The 19,490-nt window shown below is 35.9% G+C and overlaps 1 protein-coding gene and 1 non-coding gene across 2 annotated transcripts; one reads left to right on the plus strand and one right to left on the minus strand.

Moving 5' to 3' along the window:
- The first annotated feature begins 1,592 nt into the window (after positions 1-1,592).
- Positions 1,593-1,696, plus strand: LOC112739991 (small nucleolar RNA R71). The gene has a single exon (XR_003170923.1). It is a non-coding gene; the product is annotated as a small nucleolar RNA R71 (small nucleolar RNA).
- Positions 1,697-16,052: 14,356 nt separating this feature from the next.
- Positions 16,053-18,553, minus strand: LOC112732338 (inositol oxygenase 2). The gene is made up of 11 exons (XM_025781031.3): positions 18,320-18,553; positions 18,055-18,193; positions 17,875-17,956; positions 17,575-17,779; positions 17,284-17,343; positions 17,140-17,192; positions 16,911-17,033; positions 16,741-16,810; positions 16,538-16,616; positions 16,375-16,456; positions 16,053-16,262 (listed from the first exon to the last, which is right to left on the minus strand). The coding sequence occupies exons 1-11, from the start codon at positions 18,348-18,350 to the stop codon at positions 16,236-16,238; spliced, it is 951 nt and encodes a 316-aa protein (XP_025636816.1). The 5' UTR covers positions 18,351-18,553; the 3' UTR covers positions 16,053-16,235.
- Positions 18,554-19,490: the final 937 nt, after the last annotated feature.

Consider the following 19,490-nt stretch of genomic DNA (forward strand, 5'->3'; position numbering starts at 1 on the left):
TCTACATCTATGAGCGCTCTAGTAGTGGCTAGAAATGGTCTGCCCAGAATGATAGGGTGTAAATAGCTTTCCTCCATGTCCACAATGACAAAGTCTGTGGGGAAATAATAATCTCCTACTTTCACCAGCACATTTTCAACTACCCCTTCAGCTTGCTTCTGAGTTTTGTCAGCCAGTTGTATGATTACATCAGTGGATCTCACCTCGTTCAGTTGTAGCCTCTTCATAAGAGTTAAAGGCATCACATTTATGCTAGCTCCTAGATCACAGAATCCTCTGTCAATTTTTGTTTCCCCTATGATGCAAGGGATATGAAAACTTCCTGGGTCCGTTTTCTTAGAGAGTGTGTCTTTCTTGATGAGAGCACTGCATTCTTTGTTCATTGTGACTGTTTGTCCTCCCTTCAAAACTCTTTTCTTGCTTAACAATTCCTTTAAATACTTGATGTGTGTGGGCATTTGATGAAGAATCTCAAGAAAGGGAATATTGACATGCAGAGAGTTAAATGTCTCTAGAAACCTTGAATAGGTTTTCCTTTTTCACCTCCTCCTAACCTCTCAGGAAATGGTGCTTTTGGTTGGTATACTTCCATCATGCCTTTTTGCAGATCCTTGGCTTGCTCAGTTCCACTTTCCTGCTTAACTTCTTCCACATCTTCTTTCAAGATTTCTGGTTCCTGCTGTGAGGACCTGATTCCTTCTTCTTCTGAGGCTTCCTTCAATATGGTGATGGCCTTGCACTCTTCCCATCTTACTCTCTTTTGTTCCCCCTTAGGATTCTTTTCTGTGTCACTAGGGAACACTGCAGTTGATTTGGGTGCCTGTTGAGATAGCTCTCCTACTTGAGATTCCAACCTTTTGAGTTTTTCACCATGGTTTCTTAAGGTAGTTCTCACATCATCCCTGAAGCTCTTCAATTCAATTATGTCTTGGCTCATGGTTGCCATCATTCCTTCCATCCGGTTTAATTGATCTTGAAATTGTTGGTTCGGATTAGGTTGGGTATGTTGATTATTTTGGCCATGATATGATGATTGGGGGTAAGTGTTTTGTGTGGCTTGGTATGATCTTTGGTTGGAGTTTTGGTATGTGGAATTGTTTTGTTGGTTGTGGTTGTAAGGTTTGTGGTTTTGTGGTTGGGTTTGTTGGTTTCCCCACCCAAAGTTTGGGTGGTTTCTCCAGCCTGGGTTGTAAGTGTTGGAGTGTGGATCATATGATTGCCTTTGTTGGTTTCCCACATAGTTAACCTCATCCCAATCACCTCCTTCAATGCCTACTTCCTCTTGATCTTGTGTGTGTATTGCAGCCACTTGCTTTGTTTCTAATTGCCTGGTAAGCTCTGCTAGTTGCTTGGCAAACACCTTGTTTTGGGCTAGAATTGTATCAACATGGTTCAGCTCCATGACTCCCTTAGTGTTGTGCCTTTCTGATGCATAGTAGTACTCATTCTCAGCCACTGTCTCGATCACTTTAACGGCTTCTTCCACAGTCTTTTTCTTGTTCAATGAACCTCCTGATGAATGGTCTACAGCCTTCCTTGATTCATAAGAGAGCCCATCATAGAAGATGTGCAATTGCACCCAATCATGGAACATGTTTGGTGGGCACTTCCTTGTCAAGTCCTTGAATCTCTCCCATGCCTCGTAGAGAGTTTCACCATCTTGTTGTCTAAAAGTCTGGACCTCAGATCGAAGCCTATTGACCTTTTGTGGAGGGTAGAAACGTGCCAGAAACTTGCCTTCCACCTCATCCCATGTGGTTAGACTCCCCCTTGGGAATGATTCCAGCCACTTAGCTGCCTTGTCCCTAAGTGAAAATGGGAACAAGAGCAGTTTATAGGCATCTTCCTGGACTCCATTGGACTTCACAGTGTCACAAATTCTCAGGAATTTTGTGAGATGTTGGTTTGGGTCTTCGTTAGCACTTCCTCCAAAGGAACAATGATTTTCCACCAATGATATTAGCTGTGGCTTGAGCTCAAAATTGTTGGCCTGAATGGATGGTTTCTGGATGCTACTACCACAATTCCCAGAGGTTGGGTTTATGTATGAACTAAGAACCCTCCTCTCAGGAATGGCATTGTTTCCATCAGCTCTCTCATGGTTGTGAACTTCTCTATCCATGTTGAGATCTAGAGCTTCCTCAAAATTGTCCTCAGATTCTCCTTCAGATTCCTCTTCTCCCACTACTCTCTTCCCTCTTGCTTCCCTTCTAAGTCTATGAAGGGTCCTTTCCGGTTCGGTATATGGAGGAGTTGATGTCTCTCCTCTCCTACCTGTCATACAAGAACACAGCTCAAACACAAAGAGGTAAAATACTCTTGGTCAATGGAAGAGTATGGTCAGCTCAATTGAGGAATTAATTCAAACAGTTAGTGAGTCAGTGAGTTAGTTGCATGAATTTAAAGGCATAAAGAAGGAAAGCATGTAACCAAGTGCAGAAATTAAAATTCAACAAGTATTTAGAACAGAATTAACAAAGCAAGAGAAAATTGCTCAATCTAGTTAGCTTCCAATTTGAGAATTGTCAATCGAAAACCAATCCCCGGCAACGGCGCCATAAACTTGATGCGCATAAACGTGTTATGCTACGATTTAGGAAATTGCACGATCGGCAAAATTCTTTCCGGCAAGTGCACCGGTTATCGTCGTCAAGTAAAAACTCACAATAGAGTGAGGTCGAATCCCACAAGGATTGGTTGAGTGAGCAATTCGGATTAGAAGTGTGTTCTAGTTGAGCGGAATCAAGAATTGAGATGAGAATTGCGGAATGTAAAATTGGCGGGAAAAGTAAATGACAAGAAAATTAAATGGTTGAATCTTAAATTGCATGAATTAAAGAGCAGAATGTAAATTGCTGAAATTAAAAGGGAATGGGGATGATTGCAAGAATTGAATTGCAGAATGTAAAGAGAAAGTGGAAATCAGAAATGGGGAATTCATTGGGTTTAGGAGATATTGAAATCTCCGAATCAAAACATGTAAATCTCTTCCTCAACCAATGCATTCATTGAATTTTGCTTGGCAATCTTATATGATTGGATCCCAATTCCTTGGCTCACCAATGCTCTCTAAAAACAAACAAATTCCCAATCCCTTGGTTTAAATGTTCATAAGAAGAGATGATGCTTGATCACTGATTATACCACACAATTTCATGAACCACAATTTGGTAGGATTACATGTCACAATATCCATCCAAACCCCAATCCAATCCACTGTGAGAAAGCTTCTCTAGCATGAATCCTCCATTCCTTTCCCAAGGCTCCGAAGGATTCCAAGTATGAGTAGTCTCTTTCCCAAGACAACTACTCAATGGAATTAGATCGAGAAGCTTTCTAACAAAATTCAAGAGAAAAGATTGAAGAAGAAGATAAACTATTATTGATTCATTGAATTACAATAGAGCTCCCTAACCCAATGAAAGGGGGTTTAGTGAATCATAGCTCAGAATTCAATTACAAAGAAAAAGAAACTAGCTAAAAGTGAAAAGTAAAAGTCCCTTCTAACTTAACTTCTATCCTATTTATACACTTTCTATATTGAGCTTCAGTTGTGCTTCTTGGGCTTTGAGGCCTCTCCTTGCTTTCCTTTTGCCTTGGGTTTATGATCCATAATCTTGATGAGGTTGTTGATCCAAGTCCTGTAACATTTATTGAGCTAACTTAGTGATAATCAAATAATGACACATGACTCAATAAATTGAGATTTCAAACTCATCAATCCTTCAGGCCCAATCCCATAAACCATGATATTCAATTGGGTTTCATACCAAAGTAAGCTTAAGTTAATAATTGTGCTCAAAGACTAACTTAAATCACAATATTTTTGGCCCAGAAACCTTTTTCAAGAGTGGCGTTTAAGTTGTAGTTTAAGCTTAAACTGCAGCTTAAACGCCAGACACTTCCAGTGAGGCCATTTGTAGAAGCACGTTTAAGCTTCAGTTTAAGGTTAAACTGAAGCTTAAACGTGGAAATGGAAGAATGGTAGCCCTGGAGAGTAATGTAGTCGAACACGTTTAACCTCCAGTTTAAGGTTAAACTGGAGGTTAAACGTGGAAGAGGAATGAGGCATCCTGGAGGTCGAACACGTTTAACCTCCAGTTTGAGGTCAAACTGGAGGTTAAACGTGGAAGCTTGGAATGGTGGCCCTGGAGGTGTCGAACACGTTTAACCTCCAGTTTGGGGTCAAACTGGAGGTTAAACGTGGAGGTGGAGAGAGCAACCCTGGAGTGAAAGAAAACGTCGAACACGTTTAAGCTCCAGTTTGAGTTAAACTGGAGCTTAAACGTGGAATGGCCCCTGGTACTCTTCCTGGTTCTGGCGTTTAACCTCCAGTTTGAGGTCAAACTGGAGGTTAAACGTGGAACTCCTCCCTGGGTGGCATACTCATTCTGGCGTTTAACCTCCAGTTTGAGGTCAAACTGGAGGTTAAACTTCAATCCCAGCATTTCTTATCCTTCATGATTTTGGCGTTTAAGCTCCAGTTTAGGCTTAAACTGGAACTTAAACTCCACATGTGATATTCAAGCTTCCTTTATTGATTTTGTTGCTTCCTTGCTTAGCCTCTTCTTCCCTGAAATCATCCAAACAATTGCATCAAAGTCTTGCAAAATTTCATGAGAAATCTTTCATTCATAGCATTTAAGTAATACAACTAAAACTCATGGAATTTGCATCAAAATCATATTGTTTGGAGGGTTCATTACTTTGTTCTTCATTTAACCATTTTTGGTTACTTTAAGCTCAAGAAAATGCATAAAACAACTAAAACTAATAGAGAAATGCTAGTGAAACTAGCCTATGATGCCTTGGCATCAGGCGCATAGTGCGCGCGCGCGTCCATGGGCTTTTTTCCAAATCTTTGGCTTTTCGTGATTTCTCCACTTTGTATGCTTTCCTTTTCACTCCTTTGATCCATTCCTAGCCTTTTCAACCTGAAATCACTTAACAAACACATCAAGGCATCTAGTGGAATCAAAGGTGAATCAAGATTAACCAATTAAGGGCCTAAAAAGCATGTTTTCACATCTAAGCACAAATAAGGAGACAATCATGAAACCATGCTATTTCATTGAATAAATGTGGGTAAAAGGTCATAAAATCTCCTAAATTAGGCACAAGATAAACCCTACAAATGGGGTTTATCAGCGTGCGCGTCGCCATTGCGCACGCATGGGAAGCAGAGAGGTGGAGTGACGCGTGCGCGTCAGCCACGCGTACGCGTGGGTGCGTTTTGTGCTCCTCGCACAAAACCAGCACAGTACCAGTGCAACTCTCTGGATTTTCTACTGGGCACTTGCATCAATACAGCAACGCATACGCGTCGAACAGGCGCATGTGTGAAAGAGTAAAAATCATGAGTGACGCGTGTGCGTCGGCCATGCGTGCGCGTCGGAGTATGTTTTCTTAAAAATTTTACTAAGTCTGAAAAAGCTGCAGAATTTCATTTTCAAACCTCAAATTTCCGCCACACATAACTTCTTCTACAAAAATTCCTTTTTCAACCATTTTTGAATGGAAAGATCATTGAATAAACATTCATAAAAATCAAATTTTGAAGAATTTCTAACTCCGAGGACCGAGTTACGGACCGCCGATGTTGGTCAAAAATCAGTTTTTACCTAAAAACAAAAATCACCAATTATTCCAATGTTCACAAGCCAAATTCATTTTCACTCATCCAAATGACCACAACCCAACCACATTCACATAATTACATTCAACCAAAACTAAACCTACCTCATCTACACAATTTAATTCAATTTCGTCACCTTCCACTCCTAAATTCCTAATTTCTTATTATTCCACATTTCTTCGGAAGTCTCCACCAATCTTACCTCCAAGCCTCACCAAACCTCCACAGGCAACACCAACCTCCCAATTGTGCACCAAAATCAACCAATACTCTAACATACATAACCAATTTCACACTTATAATCAACCTAGGGTTCATGAAAATGATAAATTACAAGGGTTGGAGAGTTTCTTACCTTAATCCACTGTACTTTATGATGGATATCACCCAAGGCTCATACCAGAGCACTCCTAAACAACCAAAATCATAAAATTACTCAACACCCATAACCAAACTCGAATTTAATGGGGAAAATAAAAACTGGGCAGAGGACAGTGGATTACATACCATAAAACTTAAATATAATTGTAGAGGATGAGAAGAGCGATGCGTGACCACAAACGACTCATCAATCGGAGTTTCAGAGAGAAAGTTATGATGATTTGAAGTTGGTGGTAGCTAGGGTTTGATTTCCCACTCTCTTCTTTCTTCACCACCGAGCCTCTCTCTCAAAATGTGGAAAAATGATTTGTTTTGTGCTGAATGAGTTTTTATATAGTGTGGGCTTGGGTCCACTTAGGCCTGGTTCACTTGGTTTAACCCGTTGGCCTAATTTTGGGCCATAACCTTTAATATTAGAGTTTTAAATCGTATTTTAAATATGTCTATCTTCCCAAATTATAAATTTGGTTAAGTACGATTTTGGTCCCCAACGTAGAGGCTGAAAATTTATTTCGTCTCCGGCCTTTTTTTCGCTACAAAATGGTTTCAAAGATTTCAATTTGTTTTAAAATCGTCCTTTTTACCAATTTTATTTTTTTATTACCAAATTACCCATCATTAAAAAAACTATAAAATAAATAAAAAAAAGTAAGAAAGGGATACAGAGAATCGGGGGGAGAAAGAAAGGGGGGTGGGGCACGAGAAACGGGGGGGAGGGAAGAAGGGGGAATCACCATTGCACCGCCATACCGCCGCACCACCGCACTGCTGCACCGCCGTCCTGCTGCCTGTGATCCGCCACTGCTCCCTACACTAATGGCAAGAGAGGAGAGAGCAGAGGGAAAGAGAAAGAGAAGAGAGGAACGAAACCCTCCACACCGCCGCAACCCCTCCTCCTCCACATCGTTGTTCACCGCCGCAGCCCCTCCTCCACCACCACTGCCGCAACCCTTTCCCTCTGTTTCAATTTTTTATTCTGTTTTCTTTAATTTTTCAGATTTAAAGGATTCTATTGTTGTTGTTGTTGATGATGCTTTTGGTAGCTTCTGTTTATTCCTTTTATTCCATTGTTATTTTTGATGCTTTGGTTGCTTCTGTTTCTGCTGCTTCTGTTTTTTTTTTTCTACTTCTGATTTTGTTTTTGTTGTCGCTCTAATTCCATTATCCACTGCTACTATTGTTGTTATTCTGCTAATTGTTATCAATTGTTGCCTGCTTTTATTTTTGTGTTTTTGCATCTGCTTCTGCTTCTAGTTAATGTTGAGGAAGAAGAGGGGAGGGAGGGGTATTTTCGTCCGAAGGACGATTTTAAAACTAATTTAAACCTTTGGACCATTTTGTAGCGAAAAAAAGGCCAGGGACGAAATAAATTTTTGACCTCTACGTTAGGACCAAAATCATACTTAACCCTTATAAATTCTTATTTCTTAACCTTGTTCACTCCTAATTAATTTCCTCAACTGCAGTACCGGACAGATCTCAACCGGTACTACCAAATTTTTTAACCATATTCGTTCCTATTTAATTTATTATTTTATTAATTACGATTTGACCAGATTTTATACCAAACATGCATAAAATGACACTAGAAGCACAAGAACATTATTCAAGAACAATAGCACCAGTTACACGCAAATTTACTTGAAATACAGCGAAAGTTTTTATGTATAAAAACTCATTTCCTAGAGACAAACTCAGTTCAAACAGGTAAACATGCTCAAAAACACATGAAAATATATGTTAAACTATACATGAAATAGTACGTAAAACAGTTATCACTGATTGAACAGTATGATGAGAACACTAATATGTATTTTAAACCAAGAACACATAATGAATCTACTTAATAAATAGAAATATGACTATCTAGAGTTTCGCAATCGAAATGAGAAGAGAAAAGTGAAAATACTAGACAATTAGCGAAATAGTACCTTAAGTAATCTTTCGTATTTTATTTCTGTTTTTTGATGGAGATTTTGAACTTCTCTTGTAGATTCCCTTAAATTTTTGCGATGATTTTGACCGTTTCGTGAGAGATTTCGAGCGTTGTTTAAATCCTCAAGCTTGAGGTTTTGATCGAAGAAGAAGAAAAAGCGTCTTTCATAATTTAAGCGCGCTATTGAAACGGTTGAGTGAGTGTGTGCTTACACACACGTTAACGTGAGGGTTGTTTTTGTTGGATTTGAGCCAACTTGTATGAACTTGTAAAACAAAAAAAATTGTATATATAACAAGTCTGTTAGTTGAAAAATAGATTTATTATAAAAAAAAATTCTTTATTATTTTAATTTTTTAAATTTTTAAATTAAAAATAAAAGGAATTGGTTTGAGTTGAACACGTGTTGCGATTCTTAATTAAGTACAAAAAGTTTGTTTCTTGGTTTGAGAAAGAATAGTTTATTCTTCTTATATCCTTCCTAGGAGAAAAATAATGATATCTGTTTTTTTATAAAATTAAAATATTTTATAAATATTATTTATATTTATGTGATATAAGTGCATCATTATAGGGCTGTTAAAGGGGTATTAAAAAAAGGGAAAAAGTTAACCGGAAGAATAAGACAAAACCCAAGAATGATCGATAAAACATTGGTGATGAAAGGGAACCAATTATTCATTTTTTGAATTGATTGGCTTCTTTCTTACATCTGGATTTAAAAGCTAATATATATACATCTAATATTTTTGTTATTTAAATATTATTATTTTATTAAGATAGTTATTAATTTTTTTTTTTGGTGACTAAATAAAAAAGAAAGAAAAAAAAGAGACAAAACCAAATTAATTGGTTAGGGTTATATCTAAATCTATTAGATGTTGAAGCTCACTCCATGGTTGGCTCCAATTCGAGTGAATGTCCGCGACAGAAGCAGCTGCTTTAGCCATACAATCTGCAACACTATTTGCAGTCATCTGAATTAAAAGAATAGAGACTCTCCAATTCCAATTCATAACCTCCTGTATATGCTTTGCCAAATCCCATTCCGGAATATCCTTACCAAGCATTCTTTGGTTTACCAAGAAAAGAGCTTCTAAACAGTCTGTTTCACAAATAACCTCACGAAATCCACTCTCCCAAGCAAGAAGTAAACCTCTCCAAATTGCATACAATTCAGCAAAAAGAACACTGCACACTTCGACTTTCCCAGTACAACCTTTCAACCAACATCCATCAGGATTGCGAATGATCCAACCAAAACCAGCATAGCCAGAAGGAGCAAACCAACTAGCATCACAATTTAATTTAACAGAATAAACTGGAGGTGGAACCCAATGCAAACAAAGTGAAGGAGGAGACAGAGATTGATGCATAGTAAAACTAGTGTGAAACTCCCTTACTGAACTACGAATCAAACTCACCACTTTACTAGCACTCCATGAATCATCTATATTAAATAAGTCATGATTCCTGCTTCTCCAAATCCACCAGATGGTCGAAAAGAAAAGAAAAATATTTTCACTCCTTGCACCTCTGTAGAACCAATCATGTAAATTCGAGTTATCTGAATACAGGCCTAAAAGGTTCCAGACCTCCTTGGCACTAGGGCACTCCCGAAGACAATGAAGAATTGATTCAGAACTATTCTGACACCGATGACAGGTGCTAGATAAAGCTAAACCACGACTCAAATGTACAGTCGCCATACCCACAACCAATTATCATGCTCATTCCAGTCAAACTTTCTTTTGGCTAGCCAATTGTACCCACTCCTAGCTGAGTAAAGTTTAGAAGATGCCACACCCCACGACCAACCCGAACTCTCTCCAGCATTCAAATCCGGATTATAAGCATTCAAACGCTGTTTGACATCTTCTGGGATGATAGAGAAAATATCATGGAGATTCCATTGACTATCTTTCCAAACGTCTCTAATAGTTAAATCAGAGTCAGATATATGTACAAAAGGGACATCTTGAGCAATTGGGCCCTCAATACTCCAATTGTCAAACCAAAAAGATTGATCAAGTGACCCAACGCACCAAGAGAAGGCATCCTTAAGAGCACCAAAAGCCTTTGAGATACTCTTCCAAACATGAGAAGCATTGCAAGGGACAAGGCCATCTAAAACTCCCTCATTCCTCAGATACTTCGCCCTTAATAGAGCAACCCAAGACTTGTCCTGACAATGAAAAAGTTGCCACACCAATTTACCAAGTAAAGATATATTAACACACGCAAGATCTCTAACACCCAGGCCACCAATTTTTTTTGGAGTGATCACGGTCCTCCAATTAACAAGAGAAAGACCTTTACCATCAACTTGACCCTTCCAAAGGAACTGTCTCATCATAGAAGATAATTTATTGCAAACCCAATTTGGAAAAAAAGATACCTGCATATGATAGACAGGAATGGATGCTGCAACAGAATTGATCAAGCAAAGTCTTCCTGCTTTATTTAGAAGCCTTCCTTTTCAATTAGTTAATCTTTCCCTCACCTTTTCAATCACCGAATGAAAAGAAGCCCTACTGGTACGGGAATGATTAAGGTTAACTCCAATATATCTTCCTAAGTCCAAAGCAAAACGTATTGAAGAAACACTAGTAAAAATATCTCTTCTACGAGCAGTCACATTTTTAGAACAAAAAGCTTTAGACTTTTCAAGATTCACTTTCATGCCAGATGCCTTGCAAAAAATGTTAAGAGAATGCATGACCATTTGGACCTGACTCTTTGTAGCCTGACAGAAGAGTAAGAGATCTTCTGCAAACATCAAATGAGAAAATTTTGGGCCACCCCTAGTGACAGAAACTGGTTTCCACACACCCTCGACCACCTTATGAGATATATAGCAAGCAAGTCTTTCCATACAAAGCACAAATAAGTAAGGAGACATTGGATTGCTCTGTCTAAGCCCCCTTCTAGGAGCAAAACTATCCAATCTATTCACATTCCACATAATAGAAAGAGATGATGCACGGACATAAGTCATAATCAAATTAACAGTGATGATAGAAAAACCAAAAGCAATGAGAGTACTCTCCAAAAACCTCCAATCCACCCTATCATAAGCTTTTTCAAGATCAATTTTAAAAGCAATAGTACCTTTCTTGGATTTTGTGTGCTTCATGAAATTCAGAATTTCTTGGGCCACAATAATATTATCAGGAGCACCACGACCCGGAATAAAATCTCCTTGTAAAGGACTAACAATATTTGGAAGAAAAGGCCGAAGTCGGTTAGTCAATACTTTGGTGATAATTTCATAAACAACATTACACAAGCTAATAGGCCTGAAATCCTTCATAAAGGTAGGGTTATCAATTTTAGGAATAAGCACAATCAGAGTTTCCATGATGCTAGGATTTAAGAACTCTCCCAAAAAAGTGCTCCGGACAATATTCCAAATCTCAGTGCCTATTATCTCCCAATATTCTTTAAAAAAATAAGCTTGAAAGCCATCTGGACTAGGAGCCTTAAAAGGGCTCATACTGAATACTGCTGACTTGACTTCCGCAAAAGAGACAGGGTCAATTAACCTAGCACAAGCCTCAGTGCTTAGAGTGGGCATCAGAACATCCCCTAAACAATCAACCTCAACCTCTTCCGTTGTACCAAAGAGATTCTTGTAAAAAGAGAGGGCTTCTTCCTGGAGAATATCTGGATTAGTAGACCAAGACCCATCTCTAACATATAATCCATGTACTCTATTATGGTTTCTACGCACCAAATTCTGAAGATGAAAGAATTTAGTGTTTCTATCCCCATACTTGACCCATTGCTCTCTAGATTTCTGGTACCAAAAAAGTTCCTCTTGCAACAAAAGCCTATTGTAATCTTCCCTCAGTTCAGCTTCTTTAATTCTCAGAGATAACACATCGGTAACCTCTAAACGTCGTTGAATCTGATCAATCTGATATTCCAGCTTATTTTTTCGCACAAAAATATTTCCAAAAATCTTTGAGTTGAAGTCCAAAGAAGCCTGTTGAACCATCTTAAGTCTTTCGGTAACGCCTCCAAACTCTTGATTCCAAGCCTTACTAATAACATGTTTATAAGAAGGATGTGTTGCCCACACAGCTTGGAACCTAAAAGGATGTGAACCTTTCACTCTGGGGCTACCATGACAACGAACTAAAATAGGACAATGATCAGAATGAAGCCTGCTAAGAATTTCAGAATAATCCTCAGGAAACATTGTCATCCACGCCTCATTAACTATAGCTCTATCCAACCTTTTAGCCAAGTTCCTACCAGCCTGAACTGCTCTATACCAAGTATATCTCCTACCAGTCACTTTAAGATCAAAGAACTCACAGTCATCTAGAGTAGTAGCTAATAGACTAGCTCTGTGAGAAGAAAAATAAGCACCTGTACTCTCATCTGGTGCCACAGTCTCATTAAAATCACCAACGGCCATCCATGGTCTATTATGGCCTGAATTAATAGAACGCAAATGATCCCAAAGCATACATCTTTTTTCAAATTGAGGACTCCCATATACTGCACTACAAAGCCAAACTAAGTTACCCACACTCACTTTCACTGTGATACATTGGTCAATTTGATCAATAACCACACAAGAAGCATTAGCAATAGAAGATAGAAACCAAATGCCACCCCTGTGTCCTACTGCTTCCTCAATACCAACACAATGAAAACCCAACTTATCCCAAAAATTCTTCAAATTATTAAACATAGTATGAGTCTCAAAGAGAAAGAAGAAAGATGGTTTATATATTCTCACCAAATTTTTGCAATGCACACGGGCCATCTTGTTAGATGCACCCCTCACATTCCAGGCTATGATATTGAAACTATCCATAAAAATAGCAAAAAGGGAGCTCCAATAACAAATCCGAGACTCAACATGATGTCCATGTCTTCGACGATCCTGCCTTTAATGGACTCTCAAGTTGCAGCCCAATTTTCTCCGTCGAAACTTGCACCATACCCGCCGTCGATGCTCCATCCTTATCTACTGGTGAATTCAGCAAAGAGTTTGGGCGAGGACGCTTTTGCACAGTGCCATTTGTTGTCTCACCTTGCTGCTGATGATGAACATTGTTCCGGGTCCCCGAAGAAGCCACACTAACCGGTTTTTCAATATTGATGCCCCTGCTTAATTTTACTTTGGATCCAGTAGCATGTGTTGTACGTTGGTGATTAGGCCTTGTCCAAGTATTGGTAGCCTTGTTAGGAGTCTTCTTTACTTTTGGTTGGACCTGATGGGTGCTAAGAAAAGGCTTTTGACCCATTTTATACTTTCCTTTCCTAATCACTTGAGTCCAACCTTCCAAATCCTCATGTTGTGCATGGTCTACATGAACAGCATGCAAATCACTCTCCACCAAATCCGGGATAGTAACATTTACAGTCTCATCTCCAAGATTCTTGCCAAAATGAAAACTTGCCTTTTCCACATATACTGGATTTTTTGAATTTGAGCTTTCTGGCTGCTTTGATACATCGCTGATCACCTTGGCATTAGTTCCTCCTCCTGCATTGCTGTCAGTCTTGCACACCTTCATATCATGACCAAACCTGAGACAGGAGCCACAAATAAGGTGAAGACTTTCATATTCAACCTCATATTCAACACCTTCAACAAGAATCTTCTTAGTCACTGGCAATCCTAAATCTATCTGAACACAGGCACGAGCATATCGTCCTCTTTCAGCTAATTTTGTTGCCAAATCAACCTTAACGGGAATGCCAACTGCAGCCGCAACACGGAGCATTGCATCTTCTTGGTAGCACCAAATTGGTAATCCAAAAATTCTAATCCACACTAAAGTTGCTCCAAAACAGTTTTCACTTGATCTAAACTCTTGATCCCAAGGCTTCACAGCCACATAATTTTCCTCGATCATCCATGGACCTCCTAAGAGAACTTTTTCTCACTTCTCAGCTATATCAAACTTCACAAGAAAGTAGTCAAATCCCACGTCTAATAAATCAAAACCTCCCTTAATCCTCCATACCGTTCGGAGTTTATGAGACAATGCAGTGTAGCTATAAGGTTTACCTAGCACCTTAATTACTATAGCATCCTTATAAGGTTCTGCCAAGCAATTCTTAGCTTCTTGGGTAAACGTGACACTCGGTGGCAAGAGATCTACTTGCTTCCCAGAAACTACCGCAATGTTATCTCCCGATAAAGTTTCAACAAGTGAAAAAGCTTTAGCAATCTTGGAACCCACAACTTTGTCCCTGAAAGAAACCTTCAAAGGCTTAGAAACCCCTCCCGAAATATGATCCTCCTTTTCCCCTGATGCAATCCCTCCCCCGCTCTCTCCCTTATCTCTTCCGCCGACATTATCGGCTGCCTCACCGTGTTTCACCCTCAAAGTCTCTTCCTCGTTCACTCCACTGCTCATCTTCGATTTTCAAAATTGTACAGAGTACTACTCCCACTAAACCCTAATTTTCAAAGGGAAATGTTTTTTTTATGCTAAAGGACTCTCTTAAAAGACCAAGATAGTTATTAGTTTGTTATTTTACTTTTAGTTATAATTAATTTTAGTAATATATAAATATTGGCACTTTAATAAAATAGTTGAATATAAGAAAATAAAAATGATTATTCTCATAAAATTGTATTAATGTAAAGATAATAAATAAAAATTGTTAAATTATTTAATATCTTTAATACTTTTATATAAGGATATTTTTTTTGCGAGTAAAAGCTTAAAGCAAATATCCATCTTTAAATTATGCTCGAATTATTAAAAAATAAGAATAGCTAGAAACCTCCCAGATTTTTTATTTTTTATTTTTTTGGAAGCCACTCATAAAAATATTTAAAATATTTTTTTAAAGATATTTTTTAGTAATCAAAATTTAACATATGTAATCGATTAAATTATAGTATTTTTGTTAAAATTAGTACAAACAAATCGGTTTGGCTAAAAAATCGATAAATCAAACTTTAAGTCTAAATTAATATTTTTTATAAAAATAACTACAATAGTTCAATTATAAAAAATGACTAAAATACTTCTATATATATTTTTTGAAAATTCTAAACCCTAACCCTTCTCTACTCTCTACATCATCATAGAATTAAGACTTAAAGTTTTCAATATATATATAATTTTGATCGGTTCAAAATTTGGTTAGCTTATCGATTTTTGAGGAGACAAAAAACTTAACATAAAAATTTAATAATAATATTTATATTAAAATAAAATTTATAAATATAATTATTCTTTAAGTTTGTCACTAATAAGATAATAAATAAATAATTCTACAGATAAAAAATAGAAAATAGTTTATAATGGTACTCTTTGATTCTTTAATGAGTTAAAATCTTCAATAATTGAATCAAAACTAAACTTTTCAACGATTTATAATATTTATTGAATTTTTTTATCAATTTTTTTATCTAATTTTTATATTTGAACTCAAAGGTAGAGAGAGTGTTGCTTGTTTATTGTAATCTTGTTTTATTCTTAATTTTTTATTTTGTTAGATGATCTTTTTTTATTTTTATCTTTTTTTTTTGTTAGATAACTTTTTTTATTTGATTTGATTGTTAGATGATTTTTTTTATTCTTATCTTTTTTGTTAGATAACTTTTTTATTTGATTTGATTTTATCTTTTAATTTTGATTTGTTATGAAAGCCAACAAAAACTCACTTCAAATCTAATATGTTTTTAATGTTTAAAATTAAAAGTTATTGTACAATTAAAGCAAAAGATAAGGATTGAATCTGGATGTTTTAAGTCATAGTAAAATATGTGAGCCAATTGAAGTATTTTTTTATAAAAAATTTGGAATCATGGCTCCTATTGTCTCACCTAAGTTCTGCTTGAATCATTTGAACCTTGAAAGAACTATATGAATAGTATATAATTTATGGCAACTACTCCCATGAAGATGGCAAAAACATCTTCTCATGATGATCCTTGTTCAAAAAGTGTAACTTATTTATTTAGCAACATTTTAAATAAAAGTAACACTTTTACTTCAAATCAAATCAAGCCCTACAATCTATCATCCAATGGTCAAAATGATGTATCTTCACATGATGATAATCATTAAATCTTCATTGGAGTAGCCACCATAATTTATTATGTGCTCTTCGCAGTATGCTAATACACAATGCATGTACATAAATTTATGCGTTATAGAGTACAGTAGTTCAATGTTTAAAGACTGGATAAACGTGACGGATTGATCAGTTTCAGCTTTCAACATATTTTGTAACATGGTTTCAAGAAAAAAAAAAAAACTCAATTCCCTCTTGGCTTCCATCCATCATATTGAAGTTTCACCATCTAAGCTTTGCTGGGAAATACTGCAAGCCATTTTTAAAACAAGAGAAGAATCCCAAAATTGTTAAAAAAAAGAGATATTAAAACAATAGAAATAGATATAAATCAACAAAGATTACTCAAATTTGTTATCACCTTCTCAATAAGAGATTGATAGTATGGCTTAACTTTTTCTACATCAACTAAGACTTTGCTCTTACTATACAGATCATATTTGCTGCACAAAATTATGAGTAATGTAAGTAGCGGTCAAAGATGTGACCATGAAAATATAGATTTAAGTTAGACAAGAGCTTACTTGAATACGTGTAGCCATTTCAAGTTCTCACGATCTTCATCATTCATGAGATGTGTATATGCACCTTCTCTGTGTAAAGCTGCAATGATATACATCATGTAGGGTTATTGTATTTGCATAACAAAGAACACCTAGTTATTATAACACAAGATTTAGATAGAACAATAATATATATTTATATAGCACATAATGAAAATGCTTACGATAGAAAGAGTGATATCTAATAATGAACAATCCTGCTGAAGGCAGAGTAGTGCCATTTTCCTTAGCAACCTATATATTCAAAAATGTACTGTTTAGTAAAATCCTAATAAAGAAAAGAACAAATTAATACATATAAACATTATAAATCATGAATTCTATAAAGACTCACCAAATACATATAATCATCGTGTCCCCATGACATCATTACATTATTCAGTCCACATTCTTTAATGTAGATTCCATCCTTTGTGCCATATGCAGGATTTTTTATATCAGGGTTTTCTTTGAAATACTGCAGGAAGAAAGAAATTTATATCAACGACTAATTTAAGAGGAAAAAATAAAACTAAAGGAAGAGTTCAGTTGAAATTTATATTATAAGAAAAGAAATTGTTTACCTTGTGGTGAATGTTTGCTTCATCGAAGGCACAACCAACCGGAAATGTATCTCCTACAATGTATTTATAATCATTCAGTTGAAATATTGAAGAAAAGAAAAAATATTCATAGAAGGTTTAAGTTAATTAAGGAAGAGTTCTCACCAACAACCGCCCATTGAGGAAGCTCACCAAATTGAGGAAGTAGAAGAATCTTTCCAAGATCTGAAACAAATCAAAAGAACCATTTGTTAATCCCAAATTTGTCTAAAATCTGCAGTTTCACTCAATAAACAAAAGTAGTAGTCTTGTTTTTCATGTATAGCGGGGACCAAGATATCCAAGAAAGGTAGGTTTGACCATAACAGAGGAAAGAAAGATATGCATGAGTTGGTCAAAATTTTTAATTGCCCTGTTAACCAAGCTTACACAAAAGGAATATCCAAGTGTATGTACCATGAATGAGAGCAGTCAAATGTAACCAATCCTCATTAGGATAATCTTTTCTAATAGCTTCAGCAGATTGAAGTAAATGTTGAATTTGAGGTTCATCCAAATCAGGATCACTCTCATCTACCACTTCATTAAGCAACTCACAACATTCCCATATGCCCATTTCAGCCTTGTCCAATTTTCCGTAGTGCTCCCTCATTTTCTTCACCTGCAAAAGCGTTTAACAAATGAAATCTTGGTCATCATTGATCATTCATGTGAGAGAATAAACACATTTTTTAGGAAAATATGAAGTTTGCTTACAAAGTCATACGTCTGGTTGATGTGCTGCAATCTATAAAATTCCTCCACACCCTTTTGCCTTTCACTTTCAGCATTATAATCCCTGCCAAATCATCCCCATTGGCTCGCCGCATTAGCGTTATTATTATAAACATAAGACTCAAGAAAAGACAACTAGAGAATAGAAAATAGAGTCGAAACCTGAAGGAATGGCCAAATGAATTCACTTCTGGGGTTGCGAATCCATTCTGAGACACCTCCTTTGGCATTGAAAATCCACCATCCAACACAAGCTCGTTGGTTTCGTTAGAGTCCACATTCTTCACGTCAAATTGTGAATCTGAAGAATATGTCACAATGTGATACTAGTCATGATTTTGATATGGAGCATTTGTGCTATACTATGAATCCGGAAAATCAAAATCAAATAAATAAATAAATAAGTGAGAAACCAATCATATCATACCGAAGATAGGTTGCTCAATGAAAATAGTCATTTTGGATTGCAAAGAAGCAGCGTAACACACAAGAGATAACAGAAAGCAAATAAGAAAGGAAGGAGAAAAAATCGAAATAAAATGTGGGTGTGGCAACAAGTTGAGAAGAAGGGGGTTTATATAGTATAACAAAATGTCCTTGCCGGAGAATTTGAAAGCTCAGAGTCCTCAACTGAAATTTAAAACGTACTTCTATCTTTAGCAACTTGTAATCAAATCAAATCAAATATAATCTAAAACTGCTGACGTTGACCTTCATATTATTCGAATTATAAAGTAATCCCGACACCACTCTCTTTAGAATATCCTCTACACTAATAATAATAATAATAATAATAATAATAATAATAATAATAATAATAATGATACGAAATCAGGAGAACATTTCTTATCATCTGATATCTAACAAACTAATTAAAAGATAAGATAAGATAACTTAATTTAAATCTTTTAAAGATAAGATAATTAATTTAAATCAAATTTAATTTTATTGGATTAGATCAAATTTGATTTAAATTTTAAAATCCTAAAAATATGATAACTAATTTAAATCAGATGTGATCTTATCAGATTAGATTAGATTTTATTTAAATTTAAAATTCTTAAAAATACTACTAAGCAAATTAGGAGTAATTCAAATCTTTCAACAAATTCTAACAGTAAAATAAATTAAAAATAAATTACTAAAATTCAAAAATTAATAAAATTATACCTCCAATTAAATTTGAAAAGTTTTATTGGGCTTGTTGTTATTCTGTCTTAATCCAATGGGTCTTATAAATTGTTATCCTTTCAACGTACCAAAATATTTAACACTCGTATAAAAATATTATTATTAATAGTTAATATATTTAAATATTTTTAATTAACAAAATAAAAAATATATATTAATATTAAAAATACTTGATGTCAAAAAAATATCTATTATAAAAAATGTATGTACAGTGAAATGGTTGAAAATTCTCACATGATTATTAGTGTACAAGACAAAAAAAAGTACTTATTAATCAGTGCTAAGAGGAGTTAAATTAATAAATTCTTAAATTCCTAATGATTTATATACATTATTCTATATGTTAACATAAATATCACAGCTTGGCCTTTTGTCAAACCCCAAAAAAAATTATATTCTAAATTTAA

This window comes from Arachis hypogaea, chromosome 13 (genome assembly GCF_003086295.3).
Source record: "Arachis hypogaea cultivar Tifrunner chromosome 13, arahy.Tifrunner.gnm2.J5K5, whole genome shotgun sequence".
Classification (NCBI taxonomy): Eukaryota; Viridiplantae; Streptophyta; class Magnoliopsida; order Fabales; family Fabaceae; genus Arachis; species Arachis hypogaea.

Bases quoted from the DNA above. Each gene is read 5' to 3' on its own strand.
- LOC112732338 (XM_025781031.3), bottom strand. From the start codon at position 18,350: ATGACTATTTTCATTGAGCAACCTATCTTCG. The intron at 17,957-18,054 runs GTTTCGACTCTA...ATGATTTGGCAG, and splicing joins TCATTTGGCCATTCCTTCAG to GGATTATAATGCTGAAAGTG. The intron at 17,344-17,574 runs GTACATACACTT...GATTTGTTTCAG, and splicing joins TTTGACTGCTCTCATTCATG to ATCTTGGAAAGATTCTTCTA.